The 18,746-nt window shown below is 56.3% G+C and overlaps 3 protein-coding genes across 3 annotated transcripts; 1 reads left to right on the top strand and 2 right to left on the bottom strand.

The window, feature by feature from the left end:
• Positions 1 to 856: 856 nt before the first annotated feature.
• LOC308469059 (uncharacterized protein) lies at positions 857 to 1,726 on the top strand (the record flags this gene model as incomplete). The annotated part of the gene is made up of 1 exon (XM_081024379.1): positions 857 to 1,726. One exon carries the CDS (start codon positions 857 to 859, stop codon positions 1,724 to 1,726), a length of 870 nt encoding a protein of 289 aa, XP_080880505.1.
• A 13-nt stretch (positions 1,727 to 1,739) lies between these two features.
• On the bottom strand, positions 1,740 to 2,720 carry LOC308469058 (renalase-like; the record flags this gene model as incomplete). Its single annotated transcript, XM_081024378.1, has 1 exon — positions 1,740 to 2,720. One exon carries the CDS (start codon positions 2,718 to 2,720, stop codon positions 1,740 to 1,742), a length of 981 nt encoding a protein of 326 aa, XP_080880504.1.
• A 467-nt stretch (positions 2,721 to 3,187) lies between these two features.
• Positions 3,188 to 3,610, bottom strand: LOC308469057 (toxin FitB-like; the record flags this gene model as incomplete). Its single annotated transcript, XM_081024377.1, has 1 exon — positions 3,188 to 3,610. One exon carries the CDS (start codon positions 3,608 to 3,610, stop codon positions 3,188 to 3,190), a length of 423 nt encoding a protein of 140 aa, XP_080880503.1.
• Between the last annotated feature and the right edge of the window lie 15,136 nt (positions 3,611 to 18,746).

The following is an 18,746-nucleotide window of genomic DNA, read 5'->3' as shown; positions in this document are numbered from 1 at the left end:
TTCAGGTTAGTGGACTCAGGCAATGCAGCACTTCGGCAAGGGAGACATAGTGAGCATTAGCTTACCAGTTGTTTAGTCCTACCCCTCATCAGCCATGTGGGGCAGAGCGAACCTCCCCACCTACGGCGCTAACCTCTGCGAATGAAGCCTTCTGCAAGCACCAAAATGCCCGCCAGGAATCAGTACGATCATAAGCGCACCCTCGCCCGCACTTCCCAGCTTTCAGCAGCGTTTATGGGATGCACTCGAGCCTCACTTGGGAAACGTCAAGAGCAACCTTGCGGCGCACCCTCTCACGTCGTCACTACCCTCAAGAAAGCTCAAGCCCTCATTTAAGCGTAGCAAGATTGCTATGAAGTGCTTACCAGGGTACGATGGTATCCGGTTTCATCGATCCCTTGGCTACTGACCTCCCGCTTCTGAGGCATGGCTGATTCCACCACTACCTACTGCCTAAAGCCCGCTCATAACTTAAGATCAATCTGGTCTTTCTAGAGGGGGCAGGTCAGGCATTTTGCCTCTAGCGTCCCTTGTTTTTGTACGGGTGATGCTAGCTTTTAGCTAAGCCATACAAAAGGAGGAACCCCTATGAGCGAGAACGGCAGCCGTCGTGACCCCAAGACCGATATCACGTTACGAGGCTTTGAGCACACCGAAGTTTAAGCGCACCCGGCCCATAAGGTCGTGATTTGACCGCACAACCCCTACGGTGCCGCTAGCTCTGCATTCTCCAGTTCGGCGATCTTCCGAACCGGTCACATCACCCTACTGGACGAAGTTAGGCTGCCCGACAGTTGCACAGTGCCAGGCAGCATAGGCTACTCAAATGGAAAAACGACGCTTGGGTAAGACCGACATGTACGTTACCCGCCTCGGCTTTGGTCTCGCAGAGATCGGCTCGGCTTCTCACGATGATGCACACATCACCGAAGTGCTCAATGCCGCCCTTGACGCAGGCATCAACTTCCTCGACACAGCAGCTTGTTACGGAATGAGCGAGGAACTGATCGGCAAGGCCGTATCACAGCGCCGCGACACGTTTTACCTAGCGACCAAAGCGGGTCACGTCACCGGAGGGTATCAAGGGGAGGAGTGGACCGCACAAACAATCCGTGACAGCATCGACCGCAGCCTAGCGCGACTCAAGACCGACCATCTGGACCTCGTGCAACTCCACTCATGCAGTGTCGAGGTGCTAGAGCGCGGCGAGGCGATTGAGGCGCTGCAAGAAGCCCAACGTGAAGGCAAAACCCGTTTTATCGGCTACAGCGGCGACAATGAGGCCGCTTCTTGGGCCGTTCAGAGTGGTGTGTTCGACACGCTTCAGACGAGTTTCAATCTCGTCGATCAGAAAGCGCGTCTGGGTCTTTTTGCTGACGCAAAGGCTAAGGGTATGGGCATTATCGTCAAGCGTCCGATCGCCAACAGCGTCTGGGGAGCTGAAGCCAGCACCAGTTCGTACGCGGACGCTTACTTTGAGCGAGCTCAGCGGATGGGGATGAGTGAACCGTTGCCTGGCACAACTCTGGAACGTATCGAGCTCGCGTTAGGCTTTACGCTGGCGCACCCAGAGGTCGATGTGGCCATTGTCGGCACCAAAACGCCTAAGTACATGCGTGCCAACGTTGCCTTTATTGAATCGGGAGACGCGCTCAGCGAAGAGGCCGTCGATGAGCTGCACAGGCGCTATGACGCACATGGGCAAGACTGGCCGCAGCTTTCCTAGGTAGACGTGATACCTATAGACACTTCGCAAGCGCACTCCCAGCCGCAAGCCCCGAGAGGTAGGCTGCCTCGAGCTTGTCCCCACCACACCAGTCGCCGCAGAAGTAGAGCGTCCCTCCGTCTTCAATAAACGGTTCAGGGTGAGGTCTTGACACCTTCGCGTAGCGCCAACGGTGCATCGTTGTCCAGCTGGGTGACACGAATCCGAGCTCTTGCATGACTGCAAGCATGCTTGGGAGGGCAGCGTCAGGCGTTTCGAGAAACTTTCGTGACACACTTGGGGTGGCGTGGAGGGTAAACACAGTTTCCGAGGTTGCAGGCGTTCGTTTGTTTGAGTCGCACGCTATCCAGCCAAGGGGTGAGGTTTCGTCTTCGACAAAGACACCCTGCCACTCGGGCGGTGCGTCGTCGTACCCAACCATAAGGGCAAGGCAGGGATCGAAGATTACAGCTGCCAGAGCCTTATAGGTCGCGTCGTCTATGACGTCCCCGGCTAGCGCCAACGCTTGAGGGGTGGGCAGGCTGAGAAGGACGTAGGCAGCCTCCTGCACCGAGCCGTCCTCGAGCGTAAGGTGCCAGCCTGAGCGGGAGCGCATCATCTTTTCGACCCGTGCGGAGCGAACGACATCGAGCCCCTCTGCGAGAAGCTTGCCCAGGGTGTTCATGCCTTCAGGAAAGATGAACCGCGGATGGGTGCTTGGGCGGTCGACGAGCCCCTGGGGTGTCAGAGTCATCAAGGGACCGTCCCAGACTTGGACACTCCCCTCGTCTTGCCAAGTCTGTAGCTGCGCCTCAAAGCGCGGGTCACGCGCTGTAAGGTACTGTGCACCATGATCGACTCGAGTACCGTGAAGCCTGCGCGTCGCGGCGCGTCCTCCCAGGCCGCGGCTTTTCTCGAGTACCCGCACGTGTGCCCCAGATGCTGAAAGGGTACGTGCAGCCTGGAGACCACTCACTCCTGCGCCAATTACAAGGACGTCGACTGCGCTACTCATCGTGCGTTTCCTGGCAAAAACCTTTCATGTTTTGCATCGTAGAGGGTTTGCGTACACCGCTATGTGCTCTGCTTACAGTCATGACCCCAATACTCGCTTAGGTCAAGCCAGTGAACCTTAAGCAGATGAATCTTTTTTGTCAAGACCGAAAGCGGATACCACTTGCGTCAACGTAGAGGGACTTAACGCAGGTGGTGAAGGGTCGCGTTACTCACGCGAGGTTGGCGAGCTAAAACCAAACCGCTCCTGCACCTGACTAAGTAGCTCGTCAGGAACGACACTACGGTCGAAGGTCGGCTTGACCCTCACACCATCCACCTCGAGCCGAGCGAAGACGGTGGGTCTTCCCCTCCCACCTGCATTATCTTCGACCACTAGCGTCACGGGCTTGTCCAGGTCTTCGGGACCAAGCTCGAGCAGCTCCCTGATCCGGCGGAGTTCTAGGAGCATCTGCTGACCCACGTCACTCATGGCTGCGCCTCGAAGGGATTGAGGAGGGGGACACCTGTAGCGGCGAAGTCATTCGTGTTTCGGGTGACGAGCGTAAGGTCATGCGCCTGTGCGGTAGCGGCGATGAGGGAGTCAGCATAGGCGAGCGTCTGGCCGTTCTGGATGGCAAGAGCTGTCATTCTCGACCAGTGCCGTGCGACGCCGCGGTCGAAATTCAGGATGCGCCCCCGGAACTGCTGCTCTAGTGTCCCCAAAAAACGCCCGAGTGCGGCTGCTCGGTGGGTGTCGCCGAGTCGTATGATGCCCTGCTCGAGTTCGGCGAGGGTGATGACGCTCAGGTAGGTTTCGCCCACACGGTGGTTTTGCAGCCACCTGCGTACGTTCGTATCGGGGGCGGGTTTGGTTCGTTCGCTGACGACGTTGGTATCGAGCAGATACATCGGTCTATTCGAAGGTAATCGCGGGTACGGGGGTAGCGTCGCGGGAGACGGTGAGTTCTTCGGGCGCTCCGGCAAGGGCGTCATCGAGGCTGGTATGGGCCTGGGTGAGCTCGAGGTACGCCTGCTGGGACATGATGACCACGACTTCTTCCCCATGCTTGGTGACACTTTGCGGACCTTCGCTCAGTGCGGCATTAACCACTTCGCTGAACCTGGCTTTGGCTTCCTGCAGTTGCCATGCTTTCATAACCACCCCCCTGACTAGCTCTGACTATTTTAGCATGGGGTTCGTGCTGGTGGAAGCTGGGTTCTTACGCGTTTCTCTTCGAGATCTTCCTTTTGACTTCCTCCCAAGCGCGCTCGGCGTAGATCTCATAGTTGCCGTAGACCAAAAGGGGCTCGAGCCTGTCGTGTAACTTGTCGCTACGTCTGTGATCACTCGAGCTAGGACGTACCCGTCCGGCGTCGGTCAACCCCTTTCCAGCAGCAATGAGGCCGACATCCCGGATATAGACCATGCTGACCTCTCCCCTACCCTCTTGCGGATAGAGCCGGGCCGTGTGCTTCTCGGTCTTGGCACGTTCCCTGAACAGCTCGTCGGGATGATTGCGAAGCCGTTCGAGGTCCACCTCGAGCCTATGGATCTCACGCTCGAGCGCTTCCCGGCGTTTGTCGTCGGTCGTAGCGTAGATTTGGAAGGTGCTCAGGTTGCCCCGGGCGAGTCCAAGTGCCCCGCTAAGCTTGCTGATGATCTTGGCCTTCTCATAAGCGTGAGAGGACCAGGAGACCGTCTTACTGAGTACGACCTCTCTTAATCCCTCCACGGCAACAGGCATGAGCACCCCCACCGGCTTGGGAATCGCCAGGGCCAAGACAGTCTGCCGAACCTGCTCGAGCTCCAGCAGTCGTTGCCGGTACGGTTCTAGATCCTCGAGGACGTAAAGCGCTTTCCTGTAGGTGTTGGCTTCCCCTTCAGGTCTGGGGATGTGCCCTTGCTTGTCGGTTAACCACCACACCGTCTCCCTCTCTTCGAGCTCTAAAAGCAGCTCGAGTAAGACCCTGTGGAAGTGGGCATAGTATCTCCTTAAGTCCTCCATCCCTAAGTATATTCCGGATTCTTACAGGTTTACCCTAAGATCACCCCAAGGTTTAGCCTCGAGGAAAGAAGAAGCTCGAGCATCGGAAACCCCTTCTGAAGCCACCACCCCTATCAGCAACGCAAAATCACAGCCCAAAAGCAAACTACACCTCGTAGCTGACCGACTGTATGGAGGGAGTAAGTCAAAGGCAAAACTAGCCACAGGGTGTCACACTAGACGGCTTGATATACGCCATCGCTGGTAGGCCAGACATCAGTGTCCGAACTTAACCCAGATCAGCAATTTCTTTGAAAACCCGCTGCTGGTCATCCTCCGAGAGTGCAGTAAAATAGTGGTTGTCCCGAGCGAAAAGAGCGATATCACGCAGCTTTTCGGGTAATGTCTCCAAATGAGTATCCCGCATGCACCTGTTGCGCGCGGCCCGAAAGCGCGCTCCGTTCCAATTGTCTTGCTCCACGACGCTGAGCGCGAATTCATCAAGCTGGTGCTGCATGAAGAGTCGGTAACTCGTCCGCTTTCCCTCTTCAAGAGCCACCCAGGACGCCTCGAAGGCTTCAGCCTGCGCAGCATCAAACGCCGCGCGGAGATCCTGAGCTACAGTGCGTACCTGCGCCTCAGATAGCTTGGTCGATCCTTCGCTTTTAGTGGAAGCATCAGGTTCGTTCTTCAGGAGGTGGACGATCAAACCGCCAAGATTGCGTATGGGTTTTAAGGTGTTCTTCTGCTCGCGCTCGACCTTGCGTGCCGCCCGGATGGCGGCGTCTACGCGAGCCACACCATACTGCTTAACAGTTTCGGCGGCGTTACCCATAAATCCGGCCTCGCGAAGCTTATCAGCCATTTCGAGCTGTTCCATCGGCGTTTCGACGGGTAGGTCGGGCAGCTCGAGGAGGGTGGGCTGGGCCTTGCGACGGATATCGAAGACGATCGTAGCGATCCGTCGCCCTCGACGCACTCCCTCGAATGAAAAGATCATATCGGTAAAAATCTCGCACTCGCGCTGAGCCTGCTCCAAAACCCGAACCCGAAAGTCTTTGTAGTTCGGATAGCGGTCGATGAGCTGCCGTTTTTCGGTATACTTAAGGCGCAAGCGGAATTTAAGATCATCCAGATCGTATTCAAGGCGGGTTTTCTTACCCGCAAACGAGTCGTGGTGGAGGATCTCGAAGATGCGCACGCTGTAGTAACTTTGCATCTGCGAAATCTTCTCGAGTGTGTACGAATTAAAGTTCTTGCTCAATTGGTGAATGTAAGGGGCCAGCTTCTGGCTGAATTCCATGTCGATGTAACTGCCCTCGCTACCGCTCCGGCTCGACACATAACGGGCGTAGTTAACCCACTGGAACATCTCCCAGCCCCCATCGGGCTGCTCGATATGCACCACCCGGCTCATGAGCGCCTTGGTCCCTTCACGCAGGCGTTCATAGTTCGCGTTGGTATTGACGTCGAAGACACTGTTGAACTCGTTGACAAAGAGTCGAACCCGAAGGTCGGGATTCTTAGCGTCAAGCCTTGCAATGCCTATGGAGAGCAGCCGCTTCTCGAGTAAAGACATCTCCTGCGAACTAAGTGCAAGTGCATTCGACTGCGTAACCGCGAGGTTCCGCCGCTGGGCAGGCTGCATAGGCGATTGTACTCAGTTTCTTAACCCAAAGCAAGCAAAAAGCCTGTCCCTGACGCGCATACCCTCAATTTGTCCCAATAGGCCCTCAAAACGCCCCAGTTAACCCTCAAAATGCCCTTTCATTGCCTCAAAACGTCCTACCAGCCCCCTCAGAACGCCCCAGTTAACCCTCCTAACGTCCCTTGATAGCCTCAAGACGTCCCTCTATATGCCTCAAATCGTCCCAATAAGACATTTTTCTTTCGTCCTGGACGTAGTTCCTCGTCTCGGAAACAAAGGTAATCTTGTCAATATGTTTATAAACACAACAAGCCGTTGTGCCCTTAAAGTAGAGAAGAATCTAAAATTCATCACCACAAATGTTCCCAGCCACGACAATAATGGGACATTTTGAGGGTGAGTTGCATGTCGAGCCTTTCCAAACCCGTGAAACCAAAAGTAAACACTGCTGACCTTCCGCTCACCCTAAATTTGTCCTTTCTTTTCCCCAAAACGTCCCTAACAACCCTCAAAATGTCCTAGTTTGACGATGAGCCGACTGCACCCTAACAAAGCAAAACGCCGTTACCGGGTGGCGTGCCCTCAAAATGTCCTAGTTCGTTTAATGGGACAGGGTGAGGGAAGTAAATACGAGCAGTCAACCTTTAGTTTTGATTCAAGCGCAAAAAAGTTCCCGGTTCGTGCTACCACACACATCCCCGGGAGATTCGCAGGTTCAAGAAGGTAAAACCTTCATGAGGCTTTAAGGTAGCACAAAGCTTTCTTCCTGGTAATTCCAACCACCACGAGATAATATAAAAACCCCGTCTACGACGCAATCTTAGAGCGTCTAGAGGTTAACTCGGCAGGCTTTTCGATCCTCTGCTACGGTAACTGGTGACAACCGCTACCACTATCCCGCTTGTCAGATTCGCACGGTTCTTGAAAGGAGCCATCATGAAAAACGGTCGCAAGGAGGAGACGATTGTGTTCAGCGGAGTCAAGCAGACCCTGACGCGCTACCGGCAAGAAGTCCGCTACGCCTAGGAGCTGCGCCGAGGCGCCCAAGCCTACGCCGAGGGTCACACGTCCCTCGTTATGGGTGAAAGTGTCACCGACTCCAGACAGGCAGCCGAGCGGTTTCTGCTAAGGCTCGCCCACACCGACGTTGTCCTGTTCTCTTTCTTCGTGAAAAGAGGACAACACCCAGCTTTGGAGCTCAGGAACCGCATGAAAGAGCCTCCGAACTTCGCCAAGTTGGTGCTCTTCCATGCGGCTCCCGCTCTCGCGAAAGGCAAGCTCGATCTGCGCTGCTTACCCAGAAAGCACCCGCGGATCATCAAGGCTGCCCTTCGTGACCTGTGGAACCAGCAAGCTGTGGAACCAGCAAGCTGCGGACCACAACGGCTGGCAGAGCTTTGGCTACCGGACGAACCCTATAACGGGCGAACGCACGCTGATGAAAATCAGTGAAGCCGACGCGCGTGACCACCGGGTTCACCTGCAAAACGCCGGAACCGACTTCACCGTCCTAAGCCGTCTCGGTTACCGAGCGGACATCACGCGTGAAGCCGCAGCCAAGCTCGACGCCATCGATCCTCTCACAAGGGAGATCTTTGGTGGTTGGGTAAGCGTGGGGGTGGAAGACGCTATAGCGATCCGCGAGGACCGCAGCGTCACCACCGACAAGATAAACCACTCGGACAGCACAAGTGACCCATACCTTCCCCTCTGGGAAGACGAGGACGCTTGGTACGACTCGAGTTTTACGCTCGTGACGCCACGCGATGAGGTCGAACGTCAAGCCAACAAGAGCCTTCTCCGGAAGCTTCGCGAGCTCGACGGGACACCTTACCTCGATGACAAGACGGTCGCTGATTTCGTTCCACCCCTCGCCAAGCAAGCTCAAGGACGAGGCGGGGTTGGGTACTGGGAAACCCAGCTCAAGGATCGACAGGGTCGCCTGCTTGCCACCCAGGTTGTTCAGACGGTTGCCGTCAAGAACATCCAGTATGGGCCGTACAAAGCACCATCCGACCGTTGGCTGGCTGAACGCAAGTCTCAGCAGCTCACCAAAGACGAGTACGACGCCGAACGTCAAGCTCAGCTTGACCGCCGCGCCTTACTCGCTGCGGATGATGCAGAAGTCAGGGAACACGCCGACTCGGATGTTCCCGAGACTATCCTCACTCTCCTCGAAAGGCAGGTTCAGGAGTGTGAGCGTAAGGCACCCAAAGGTGTCATCGGAGCCCTCGCAGCCGCCCGGCTCGAGATGCGGCGCAATACAGCGCGTATTGCCCAGCACATGAGTGGCCTAAAAGCCCTCGAAACAGCTGCCGCCCCTGCTCGCGTTTAAGACCTGACAGCCCTCAGGCGGGCGACATTGTCGCTGACAGAACCCGGATTCATTTCCGGGTTCTTCCCCTTTTTTAAACTCTCGCTCGGAGGCGACTATAATGCCCAGCATGAAAGACAAGCCCCGAAACGACCAGGACGAGCTCGAGCGGGACAAACTCAAAGACCGCTACACGCACGCCTGGAATCAGGGCGATATGGTCTCCTACCTTGCGCTCGAGAGTAAATGGCATGAACTGGGCGGCTTCATCCAGGGACTCAACGTCCTCAAGGAGGTGCTGCGGCACTGGGAGGAATACGAATGGGGGGAGATGGATATCAGCAGCTACTACCACGATGAGACGATCCTGGGGCCGATGCACCGGGCCGCAGCGCAGAAGAAGTTTGACACGATTATCTCCAGAGCCCTGCAGGTCCTCTCTCGGCAACAACGTCATAGGATTGACCCCTCCTAGCAACGAACGCCTCTTATGCGCGCTCAGAGGCCGCCAGAGCGCCAGCGAAGTCGAACTGCGCTCAAAAGATAGTCATGGAGCTCGAGCAGATGCTAGAGCGGCTTGCTGAAGCGGTGTATCACGCCCAGGTGTACAAGGACGCCCCCGATAAAGTCAGGGAGGCACTCGCGGAGGCTCAGGGATGTCTCAAGCTCTAAGGGTGCAAATGTCCTAAAGATCAGCCCTCTAACCGCTGTAGCCGGATCGTCATCCAACGGAGGCAAGTTGGGTTAGCAGCGTTTCAGTCGTCCAGGTGGCAACACCACTACCCAAGAAGTCACCATCGGCCGTCCAGATGTCCGCCTCGAGCGCTAGGGCGAGCGCAACCGTCGGCCAATCGTCCGGGTCACGGGGGATGCGCAGCCGGGCCGTATCTTCAAACGCACGATAGGTTGCCAGCGTAACCACCTGGATATGAACTTCGGCAACCGAGACAGCTGCCTCGAGAAGATCGATCAGCCCTTGCGAATCTAGTCCCCGTCGCGCCGCGTAGAGTTCAGCCCGGCGTGCAAGTTCGTAACGCGCTTCGCTCCAAGGGCGCTCGGCGAGGTACAGCTCGAGATCAGGGTGAGCGACCAAGATGCGGCCGCGCTCGCGTAGCAGCTCGCCCACCAGGATATTCGCGTCTACAACCAGCCCGCACCTACTTTGGCTGCTTGGTCCGGCGCAAGGTAAAGAGCTCAGCAAGGGCTTCTTCAGTCAGCCCGGTATCCTGCACGACCCGCTCGAGCGCAGCTGCCAGCCGTTCGTGCGTACTCCCGTATTTGGGATCTCGCTGCTTAATGGGCACGAAGTAGCCTACAGGATGACCGTGCCGCTCAACCAGTAGGGTCTCCCCTGTTGCCAGCAGCGTGGTGGCTTTATCTCTAAACTCTCGGATACCGACTTTACGCATACGCCCACCCCCTTATGGTCACATTGTGGTCACTTTAGCATATAGGACGGTCCAGCGGCTAGGAGCATCTCGCCAAGTCTTAGCGTACGCTTGCTGTCGAACTCGAGATCCTAACGTTTAATTTAGTACCTATACTGAAAAAGCCGTGTCGAGCAGGATGTGAGCAGCGGCGAGGTGGATAAAGGCGAGCCAGTTCTGGGGCTTTTTACACCATCTGATGCGAATGCTACGCCTTTTGCAGAGCCAGCCTAGCGTCCTTTCGACCACCCACCGCCGAGCGGGATAGGACTTCTCGCCCGGTGCTGGACAGACGTCTAAAACGGGCTCGCCCCGCCGCCGACGGTGCTTGATGTGCGCGACATACTGCTCCTCAACGACGACTTCGTGAACATCGGGATAGTCATAACCCCGGTCAGCACAGAAGTGCTGCTTGCTCTTAGGGCACGCTACTACGATGCTGACGATAAGCGCGTCGGCTCCCCACTTATCGTGTCGGTTAGCAGCGGAAACATAAGCCGCCAGGGGTGCACCTCGCGCATCAACGAGCAGGTGCATCTTGCTGCCAGATTTGCCCCTATCGGTCGGGTTGCGCCCTGTTTCTTCGCCGCCTAGAGGAGCAGGACAGCTTTTGCTGTCAACTGATTGCCAGCGCCACTTGATACGCCGCTTTTTGCCGTAGACCTTCACCAGAGCACGCATCAAGTGCTCGAACACGCCCATGCTTTGCCAAAGTTGAAAACGCTGGTGCAGCACACTCGCGCTCACGCCAAACCAGTTCCGATGCACGGCTTTCCATTGGCACCCAGTCCACAACACATACCAGATGCCGTTCAGTGCTGCCCGGTCCTTTACACGGGGCCGTCCTCGACTTGTTCCGTTTGGGAAGCTGCCCCTTGACTTTACGCCAGAGAGGGCGCGGAACGCTGAAGTAATCGGTAGTTGCGGGCTTCGTGGTAGCTTGGCTCAAGACGTGCCTCCATCAGATGAGTGCTTGACACACCTACTTCTGACGCTTGGCACGTCTTTTCTCTTAAAGCGCTTCTTTTCTAGGATAGGTTCTTAGCTTGTAATTTAACTGTTTGGCCAGGGTAGTAGCGTAATGGATGGAGCTTTCAGCGCTCGAACAGTTACGCGGTTTCAGGCAGGGCATCCATAACCTTTGTTCTCATCGCGCTGACGCGCTCTGCGACGTTATTGATGGCGCGCTGAGCGCCGGGTTGGTACCGAGTTTCGCTTACCTGAGCCTGCAAGCCGCTCATCAGCGGGGACACGGCAGCCTCTACGCAGCCCTGGCGAAGGGTCGAATGAATATCGAAGGTATTCGGAAGCTGGTTGCGAGCACCGTCCGGAAGAGAATCGGCCCGTGTATGCCATTGATACCAGCACCTACATTCGTAGTGATGCTGAAACGAGTCCCGAACGAGGTATTTACTATCACACGAGCCGTCACTCAGCAGGCAAACCGGTTGTTGCTGGCTGGAACTATTCATGGTGCGCCCAACTCGGTGATTACAGCAGCAGCTGGACCGCACCTGTCGATGTGAGTCGGGTGCCGATTGAGGTTGATGCCCACGATCTCGCCGGAGAGCAGATGCGCACGGTTGTGGCCTCGCTGCCGGCAGGCACTAAGCCGCTTTTCGTCTTTGACGCTGGCTACGACCCTACCCGTCTGGCAGAGCAAGTCGGTGAAGTTGAGGCCGCAGTACTGGTACGCCTGAGACGTAACCGCTGCTTCTACGCCGACCCGCTGGACGAACAGCGTGCAGCGGTCGGTAGACCCTCAACCCACGGAGCCAAGTTCGTCTGTAACGACCCTTCTACCTGGCCTACACCTGACTTTGAGCATGACGAAGCCGATAAGGGTTATGGCTACGTGCACGTTCGTGCTTGGCGCAACCTTCATGCGCGAGCGCAGAACCATCCTGGACGGGGCACCCGCAAAACCAAGCCTGTTATCCGAGGAACACTCGTGCTCCTCGAAGTCGCCAAGCTGCCCAGGGAAACTCGCGAGCCTAGAGCCTTCTGGTTGTGGTGGCAAGGTCCTGGGCAACCCGATCTTGCGTTTCTCTGGCGGGCTTACGTTCGAAGATTCGACCTCGAGCACACCTTTAGATTCTTCAAGACAAACGCTGAACTGGCAAACACCGAGGCTACGACACCCAAAGCAAGCTGATCTTTGGTCGTGGTTGGTGCTGCTGGCCTTCACCCAGCTCAGACTCGCGAGGAGAATCGTAGTGGACGTGAAGCTTCCCTGGCAGCGATCTCAGGAGCCACAGCGAATGACGCCGAGCAGGACCCGACGAGGGTTTATCGAACTTCTGCCAGTCCTTGGTACACCTGCGTCCGTGCCAAAATCCTGTGGCAAGTCGCCCGGACGACCCAGGGGCAGCGTTTCTGGCAGAGCAACTCGCTTTCCTGCACGCCAACGGCGCACCAGCAAGGCCAAGCACCTCTATCAACCTCCCCAAATGCTTTATTCAGATACCTCACAGGGTTAAATCACAAGCTAAGCGGAAGTCCGGTGTCCAGCCGAAGTGCACCCTAGCCTGGAGGCTTGTTACTGCCCCGTATGTCTCGGCAAAGTTATAGATCCCCGCTTTACCCCCAAGGACGGCCCGCCGCGTCGGCGGCAGCATCGACGTGAAGAGGCCCGCCTGCCGGGGGCGTGTCAATGCCGGTATCTGGGCCGTAAAGCTTGCCGTAGCGCAGGACGATGCCGATAAAGGGGCCAGATAGCACCTGCTCCTCGAGGTTGGCTACGGCCTGGGCGGAAAGGGCTGTCCCTTCGTCCGGCGCGGCAACGTTCAGAGGTGCAGACTCGTCGAAGGGCTTAGGACCGGGGGCATAGGCAAAAGCGATGCTCTGGGCGATGAAGCGCTCTACCCCGGCAGCAACTGCAGCCGCGACGAGGTTCTTGGTTCCGGTCATACGAAGACGCACAGTTCTGGCTCGGGCCTCGGCCATTTTCGTGGACTCGAGCCCCAGCGGCAAGTCGGTGAGCTGGCGGATAATGATCTCAGCCTGCGCTTCGCAAACGGCTGCGTGAAGCGCTTCGGTATCGAAGACATCAACGACGACAGGCCTTACGCCGAGGGACGCGAGCAGCACGATTTTCTCCGGACTACGAGTCGTGCCTGTCACGTGATGCCCGTTAGCGGCGTGCAGGCGGCAGAGGTGGCGACCAATAGCACCGCTTGCTCCGGCTAAGAAGATTCGTTGGCTGTGGGTAAGTTGCATCGTGTCTCCAATATGTCATTACAAGGCCTATAGAACGCACCCCAGTGGGTGCATCAGGGCGGTGAAGGAGGCAACCGTGTCTTTCGTTCACGATTCTGTTACCAACAAGATCCTCGAGCAGCTGGAGCAGGGTGTCATCCCCTGGCGCAAGCGCTGGGCAGTCAACGGCTCAGGCGGCATGCCCCGCAACCTCAAGAGCGACCGGCCTTATAACGGTATCAACATCCTCCTCTTGTGGCTCACCAGCCTCGAGCACGGCTACAGCAACCGGCGCTGGCTGACCTTTCAATCAGGTCAAGGAGCTCGGCGGCAGCGTACGGGGTCAGGCTGCCACTCGGATTATCTTTGCTGGACAGGGAAGAAGACGCGGGAGGATAGCGAGGAAGAAACCTACACCTGCGTTAAGTTCCACAACGTCTTGTGCGACGTGAAAGTCGCAGTTAGGTCGTGAATGGCATGAGATGAAGATTTTCAGTTCTAACGGATCTTCACCTCATGATCCATTCCGACCCAGTGTCAGGCTCCGTCCTCACCCTCACGTGCGTGGGGAGTAATCTCCGGGTGCGAAGCTGAGGGAAACGCCTAAGGAAGCTTTAGTCCACACTGGGCAACCGGGCAAGAGGAAGGTCGAAAGGATGAGCGAAAGCGAAAGTCGTTTAAGCCTCGTAAGTAGAAGGCGCTGAAAGTGACTGTTTAAGGCGTTGTTGCTCCAAACTGGAACGGGAAATTAATACGGTTCCCATACCGACACCCAGGAGCCGGGGTAGAGACAAAATCCTCATCGACCGCATCTATCAACTGTGGAACACGGAAATCCCGTATGAGTCCTACTTTGTAGGTAAGCCAACCGCAAGGAAAGCTGAAATCTCATGCGGGGACAGGATGTCCAAAAAGCGAAGGCCAGCAGGCCGAAAGGTCAGGGGAATCCATAACCCGCTGGATAGGGACGCCAAAGGCGGAGATACCCAATTCGAAAGAATGCAGACTTGGACAGATAGTGCCCTTGATTGAAGCTCTAAAAGTTACTTAGCTGAGGTGCAAGTTAGATGCTACAAGCAAACGGAACCCCAGAACGAACTGACTGGCAATGTGTCGATTGGCACAGGGCTGAGCAAGTCGTGCGTAATTTGAGAGGGCGAATATTCAAGGCGACTAGGGAAGGCAACTACCGCAAGGTCAGGAGCCTTCAAAAACTTCTCCTGCGGAGCCATGCGAATACGTTGGTGAGTGTTCGCAGGGTAACGCAACAGAACGCTGGACATAAGACGCCGGGCGTGGACAAGGTGGTTGTCAAGACCCCTCAAGCACGCGGCAAGCTGGTTGATGAACTCAGTAAGGTCCAACCTTGGCGAGCTTCACCAACACGGCGCGTCTACATTCCAAAAGCCAATAGCAAACATCGACCCCTTGGCATCCCAACAATACGTGACCGAGCCTTACAAGCAAAAGTCAAAAATGCGTTGGAACCCGAATGGGAAGCCCTGTTCGAGATCAACTCGTTCGGCTTTCGACCAGGTCGAAGCTGTCAAGATGCCATTGAGGCCATCTGGCTCACTGCCTCCAAAGGCAAAAAGCTTTGGGTGGTAGACGCGGATATTGAAGGTGCTATCGACAACATCAGCCACGACTTCCTACTTGAACGTATCCACAACTTCCCAGCGCGAGTGCTGGTTAAGGAGTGGCTCAAAGCGGGATACATGGAAGATGGAATCACCTATACCACTCCAAAGGGCACTCCCCAAGGAGGCGTTATCAGCCTGTTATTGGCAAATATCGCTTTACACGGCATGGAACAAGCCCTAGGGATTCAACGTCACAAAGAGGGTAACCTCAAGAGACATAACCCTAGGATGGTGGTGCGATACGCGGACGACTTTGTGGTGCTGTGCGAAACAGAAAGCGATGCCCAGCAAGCCAAAAGTGAGCTGCACAGTTGGTTAAACCAACGCGGCCTTCACCTCTCTAAGGAAAAGACCCGCATCGTATATTTGGACGAAGGATTCGACTTCTTGGGTTTCTCTGTGCGACGTTATCGAATTGCCGGAAAAAGCTCGAGCCGAAATCACTTGGATCCAAACCACAAGCTATTTAATCAAGCCGAGTAAAGACGCTGTGAAACGGTTTAAGAGCAAGGCCAAGGAAACATTCATGGTGTACAAAGCTGCACCCCCTAATGTGCTCATTGACCGCATGAACGTCCTTACGACCGGCTGGGGTAATTACTACTGCTCCGTCGTCGCCAAGGAAACATTCAGAAAGCTCGATTACCACATGTTCCACCGCCAAATCCGGTGGACAAAATTCCGGCACAAAAACAAGAGTTGGAAATGGATACGCAAGCACTACTTCGGTAGCTTTGCGCCCAACCGCAAGGATGTCTGGGTCTTTGGAGACTTGGAAACAGGCAAATACATGCGGCGACTTTCCTGGCTCAAGTGTGAACGGCACGTTAAAGTTAAGGGCTCGTCCTCACCGGATGATCTAAACCTCCGGCAATATTGGACAAAAAACGCCAGGGCAAACTCCTAAACTTTATAGGATGGTATAAAGCCCTTGCCGAGCGCCAAAACTACGTTTGCCTGGTGTGCAAGAGTCCTCTAGCCAACGAAGAGGAAATTCACTTGCATCACCTAATCACCAACCGGAATAACCCACAGCGGGAATTGTTGGAATACCCGCAACTTGTGCATTACTTCTGTCACCCGCAACTTCACGGAACTTCGGGAGTGATGCGGCGAAAACAAACTAGTCGTTAGGCACTGTTTGAGCCGGATGCGTCGAGAGGCGCAAGTCCGGTTCTGAGGGGAGGATGATGCAGTAATGCGTTGTCCTTACCCAACTAATGCTGAACAGGTCGAAGGGATAGAGTTCGACCCTGAAGTAGAGCGCGATTCTTTCGAGATCAGGCTGGGGCACGTCGAGGCCTTCGTCGAGGCAGTGGGCGTCCCCATCCTCCACGGGGGTGAGCACGCCTCCTACTGCCCGTCGCAAGACGTCATCACCCTGCCCCCAGGGAAAGCTTTTTTCGAGGAGGACGGCTACTGGGCGACGTTGCTTCACGAACTCGCCCACGCCAGCGGCCACAGCTCAAGACTGGACCGAGCGTTTGGCAGGCGCGGCACACCCGAGGACGCCTTTGAAGAACTCATCGCCGAACTGACAAGCTGCTTTTTGGCGGCTGACCTCGGCATCACCCCCTTCTTCGAGGATGCTGCGGGCTATCTCGACCACTGGTGTGAACTGCTCGGCGATAAACCCACGGCCATGTTCAGCGCCGCGACGGCAGCTTCCAAAGCCGCTGCCTACTTGCAGGCCCAAGCGCAACCCCGGCGGTCGCTGCATGATCTCGAGCGTTGCTACCGCCGAAGCGCTCCTCGAGCTCACTCATGACCTAGAGCGCCTCCGCCAAGGCCCTTTGACCCGCTTTAGCGACCTGGGACAGTTTGAGGGCCTCCTTTTCGAGGGGCAAACGAGCTGGGAAGGAGAGTCCAACCCTGTCGTGCGGGTCGTCGCGCTGCACGGCGTCGAGGCTCGCATCAGTCTCACCAGTGAAGCTGTAGACGGCTTCGTGCGGGTCGCGCTGCGAGACGGGACAAGGGAGAACTGGCGCCTCTGGTACCTCAAGGAGGGCGGCCTCTCCGTCCCGCCCTTTGAGGACTTCTGGATCCAACCCCTCGGAGGCGACGATGCCTAAAGCCCGACTGAACGAGAGCCATGACAGGCTCCTGACCTTTCTGCAAAGTCGGGGCAGAGCTGGGATACAGGCGAACTCCAAGAAGCCCTCAATCTGTCCCGGCATGCTCTCAACCGCCTCGGCAAAGACCTCCCGAGCACGACCGCATCGACCTCGTACGCACCGAACAAAGGAGCATTTTCAACATGTATGCAAAAAAGGAGACTCGCATGAACACGCCACCGCAAGACTACCGGCCCAGTGAGCGCACCAGACTCGCCAAGGGCAGCCTGCTCGAGATGGGAACGCCTGAGCAGATTAGGCGGCGCTACCAATCACTTACTAAAAAAGATGTTTAATTCTCGTATGATACGAACGTCAGTCACCCGGGATCGGCGAAGGTCGCTCTCCGAGAACCAAAAGTGCGTATACCAGCTCATCCGCCAACAAGGCAGCATCAGTAGGGCCGAGCTTGTCAGGCAACTCGACATTACCTTTCCCTCCGTCTCGCGCATCGTTGGCGAACTGCTCGAGCTGAACATGCTACAAGAGGGTAAAAAACGGCATGGTGGCATGGGTAAACCCCCCACCGAACTGAGCGTCAATCCGGGCTATGCCTGTAGCGTCGGTGTACACCTCGAGGGGGACAGGGCCCAGCTTGTGTTAATCGACGCCTTAGGGCAAACGGTCGCCTTAGAAAAGCTTCGATGCTCCACGCCTATCCGACCAGCTCAACATTATGCTCGAACAAGGTAAGGTCGATGATGCCACGCTCCTCGGCATTGGGCTTAGTCGCGCTGAGGGTGAGTCCACCAAGGAGACCCTTCTACAGGGCAAAAATATCTTTGCAGCAATGATGATCGCCGCGAGTGTCCGGGCCGAACGCTACTTTGGGCAAGCCCAGAACCTCGAGCGCTTCCTTTATCTGGACGCGCTTCGCCTAGAACTCGGCGGGATGGTCGGCAGCACCGTGCTGGCTCGCTCCGGCACCCTCGGGGCGCTCCTGGGTGTCGCCGAGGGCAGCGCCTTGCAGAACAAGAACCTAATCCCTGCTGCCCTCAGGGGTGCTGCGGCGCTCCTCCAGACCAAAACCGTGTTCGTCGGTGGCCTCAGCGACGAGGATCTAGGGCACCTGCAAGAGAAGCTAGAGGGCCTCAAGGTAACGCAAGCGTCCGAGTGCGCGAGCAACCCGGCACTCGCCGCCGCCACGACCCCGCTCTACGCGGCCTATAGCCTCGCCTAAAAGCCGCAGCTGACGCTGCACCAGAGAGCCTCAAAGGAGGTTTTCAGGTGCAGTAAAACCCTGCTGCCCTCTCCCCTACTCGAGGGTGTCCCTATACTTGTGAGCAACTCGCTCGGCGTACTCTAGGGGCAAAAGTGTCGTTCTTTACTAACGGTTAACCCGACAAATAGCTAAAGGGCATTATCACGTTTGATGACATCAACACCTTGCATGTCCCTTGTGGGGCATTCCGATGGCGACGATCTGGTGAGTTTGCGCAATTGCCGCGTGCAGTGTCTCTGCCACGAGCCACTCACAGTCGCTTTTGTGCATCTAAATGTTTGGCAGTACGGAAAAGGTTAGCGTGGTTACAGTCCATGCCGCCGCGACCCGAATCAAAGCATCAATCTTCTACTATGAGCGCCGAAGTGACGATCAAATATGCCCCGACTGCCAACTTCCATGATGCTAAAAAGCTTAAACTATGCGATATTGGCACCAAATACTCATGGCCTGTTTCCACATCATCGTTTGCGGGCCAGTACTCAGCCCTGAGG

This window comes from Podarcis pityusensis (assembly GCF_964106645.2).
Source record: "Podarcis pityusensis genome assembly, contig: HAP1_SCAFFOLD_370, whole genome shotgun sequence".
Classification (NCBI taxonomy): domain Eukaryota; kingdom Metazoa; phylum Chordata; class Lepidosauria; order Squamata; family Lacertidae; genus Podarcis; species Podarcis pityusensis.
Note: the sequence above shows the minus strand (reverse complement) of the source record. Positions and strands in the feature narration are given on the sequence as shown.